Source organism: Microtus ochrogaster, unplaced genomic scaffold, assembly GCF_000317375.1.
Source record: "Microtus ochrogaster isolate Prairie Vole_2 unplaced genomic scaffold, MicOch1.0 UNK1, whole genome shotgun sequence".
Lineage (NCBI taxonomy): Eukaryota > Metazoa > Chordata > Mammalia > Rodentia > Cricetidae > Microtus > Microtus ochrogaster.
This window is the reverse complement of record NW_004949099.1, coordinates 32937297-32939784: the sequence shown is the minus strand read 5'-3', so window position 1 is coordinate 32939784 and position 2488 is coordinate 32937297. Positions and strand designations below refer to the sequence as shown.

At 50.4% G+C, this 2488-nt stretch overlaps 1 protein-coding gene across 7 annotated transcripts in view; it reads left to right on the top strand.

Annotated features, from left to right (window-relative positions):
* Nucleotides 1–2488, top strand: part of Cacna1c (calcium voltage-gated channel subunit alpha1 C) — a 562276-nt gene that overhangs the window by 351320 nt on the left and 208468 nt on the right. For all 7 annotated transcript variants that reach the window (XM_026788226.1, XM_026788225.1, XM_013352952.2 and 4 more), the window contains exon 4: nucleotides 2040–2179. In XM_026788226.1, the coding sequence (XP_026644027.1) occupies nucleotides 2040–2179 (140 nt within the window). The remainder of the gene's footprint in view (nucleotides 1–2039; nucleotides 2180–2488) is intronic.

The window sequence follows — 2488 nt, the reverse complement described above, 5'->3', positions numbered from 1 at the left end:
GTGGAGCTGTGGAGGGTTGGGGAGTCTGGATCGGGGTGGAGCTGTGGAGGGTTGGGGAGTCTGGATCGGGGTGGAGCTGTGGAGGGTTGGGGAGTATGAATAGGAATTGAATGTTTTCTGGTGTTTAATGCAGTTCTTAGCTATCCTGGGGCGGAGTGTGGAGACCAGTGAGTGACTGACAGCTTCTTCTCCCACCATCCTCAGGCTATAGTAGCACCTTCTGTGACCTGCTTGTCCCTTCAATGTGCAGGGCTCTGTTCTAACCCGGCACCGTCTGATACAAAGACGTTGACCCTACCATGCAGGGTAGATTGGTCCTGCTCCCTAGAACAAGGCAGTCACATCTGCAGGCCAACTTGTTGGTGCTAAAAGAAGTAGAAGGACCTGAGGTGCTGATTAAACCCGACTGACCGCTACCTCCCTCCCCATTGTTCCCACCTGCCTGAGGGCTTCAGCAGCACGTGGCTCCGTAGTTCTTAGACTTGGTCTCAAGCCCCCCTGGAATTCTGTAGCTCACCCCTTTTCCTAGGCACCATAGCCAGGTGACCTTCTCTGGCAGCTCTGGATGAGGCCTAGAACTGTCTTGTTTACCATCGAGGCCACAGATTGTTTTCCCCAGGACTCCTCACAGTGAGCCTGGTGCTCCTAGATGTCTAGGAATGGGAAGAGTGACAAGAAGCACTGGCCATCTGTGCTGGCCTAGTTTCCCACAGAGTCCCCAGAACCCGTGTAGCCCCCAGAGAAGGCCTTCATGGGAGATGGCAAGCTGTCATGGGCAGTGGGCCTCTCTGGTATGTGGCTTGTTTGTGTGTGGGCCCAGAGGTCTTCAGTGAGTGTTCCTTGGCCTGGCAGAGGGGGGGGACATGGGTCTTAGGATCCTGAGCTGAGAGCCTCTTGGAGGCTGTGGACTGACCCGGCCTGCTTTGTGACATGGGATAGACTGTCCCTGCCTGGTGTTTTCTGGCTCCAGGAAGAGGCCGCCTGAGTCCTGCAAGGCTGAGCTGTGGAGAATGAAGGGACCCAAGCAGTCTCCACCAGGTCGTGCCCCAAGGCTCTGTGTTAGGGTAGAGAGAGGGAAATTGTGGTTAAGCAGAAAAACATGTGCTTCCCAGAGTCGATTCAGGTGAGTGCAGTTAGGATAAGAATTACATGCTAAGCGCCAATGTTTCTCCTAGGTGTTAGGGTAGAAAAGGCTGCTCTGCCCCTTGAGAAGAAAAGCAGGCTTTTGTATTCACCACCTCGTCCCTGCTCAGCTCCTGTAGGTTGGTTACGTACAGTGTGTCTTTGGACAGAGAGCTGTTTTCCCACAAGAGAGATCTCAAATTTCGGGATCCACATATTGCCTTTGTTCAGAAATTGATACCCTCAATTTCTTCAGGGCGGTGTTTTTACATTTATTTTGGATGTCAACTGGTCCCCTCATGAAACTCAGCCTGCTGCCCTTGGGGCTTGTTAACAGAAGCCTGGTACAGTATTGCTAGGGCTCAGCTCACCCGCTTCTAATCCCCACTGTCCTGGTCTTATTCCCCTGGAGACCAAGACCATCTGAGTTCTCACTTTAGAAGGCACAGCAAAATGTTATCTGGTTAAATGACTCTTTGGGAGTGGAAATTTTGCATGGTCCTAATTTACATTTTAACGACAGCATTTGAAAACAACAACAACTCTCTTTACTCTCCTCCAGCTGGAGCTCTGGTGTTGGAGGGGCTGTCATCCACACAGTTAGCTTACAGGCTGCAAGTCCAGACCTGTGCTCACCTGTCCTCACCATTGTTAGCCACCGTCTTGCATTCTGGGAAGCATATCAGTAGACCATTTCACCAGCAATGAGCAAGCATCACAGTGTGCTTTTACAAGCGGTGACACCAGTGACATTACAGGCCATGTGCTCTGCTGGTACCACACTGAGCACACAGTCCACGGCAGGCTGAAGCCTTGTGCTGAGTGTGACAGCACCTGTGAACTCTGCTGCGTCTGAACTTCCCGAATCCCTGAACTTACTGATTTATTTTTCTCTCTTTTCTATTTTTGTTTCCTAGGAGCGAGTGGAATATCTCTTTCTCATAATTTTTACCGTGGAAGCATTTTTAAAAGTAATTGCCTATGGACTTCTCTTTCACCCCAACGCTTACCTCCGCAATGGTTGGAATTTACTAGATTTTATAATTGTGGTCGTAGGGTAAGTGTGGAAGTTTTGTTCTTTTTTCCTAACCTTGCCTGCCCGTGCCTCTTTCCCTGCGTATTCCTACCTCTGATCTGATGTAACCGAATTTGCCTTCAATGAAAAGATCTGCACAATGAAAGGATCTGTTAAAAATCACTTTGAGTTCAGACTGCCCCCCAAGAGAGAAATTATAAACTTACCACCCCTCCCACATGTCACTGTATGTGTGCATATGCACCCCCACCCCCACCAGCACCCCCACCACCACCACTCCTACCAACACCAACACCCCCACTACCACTTCTAGTACCACCACCACCACCA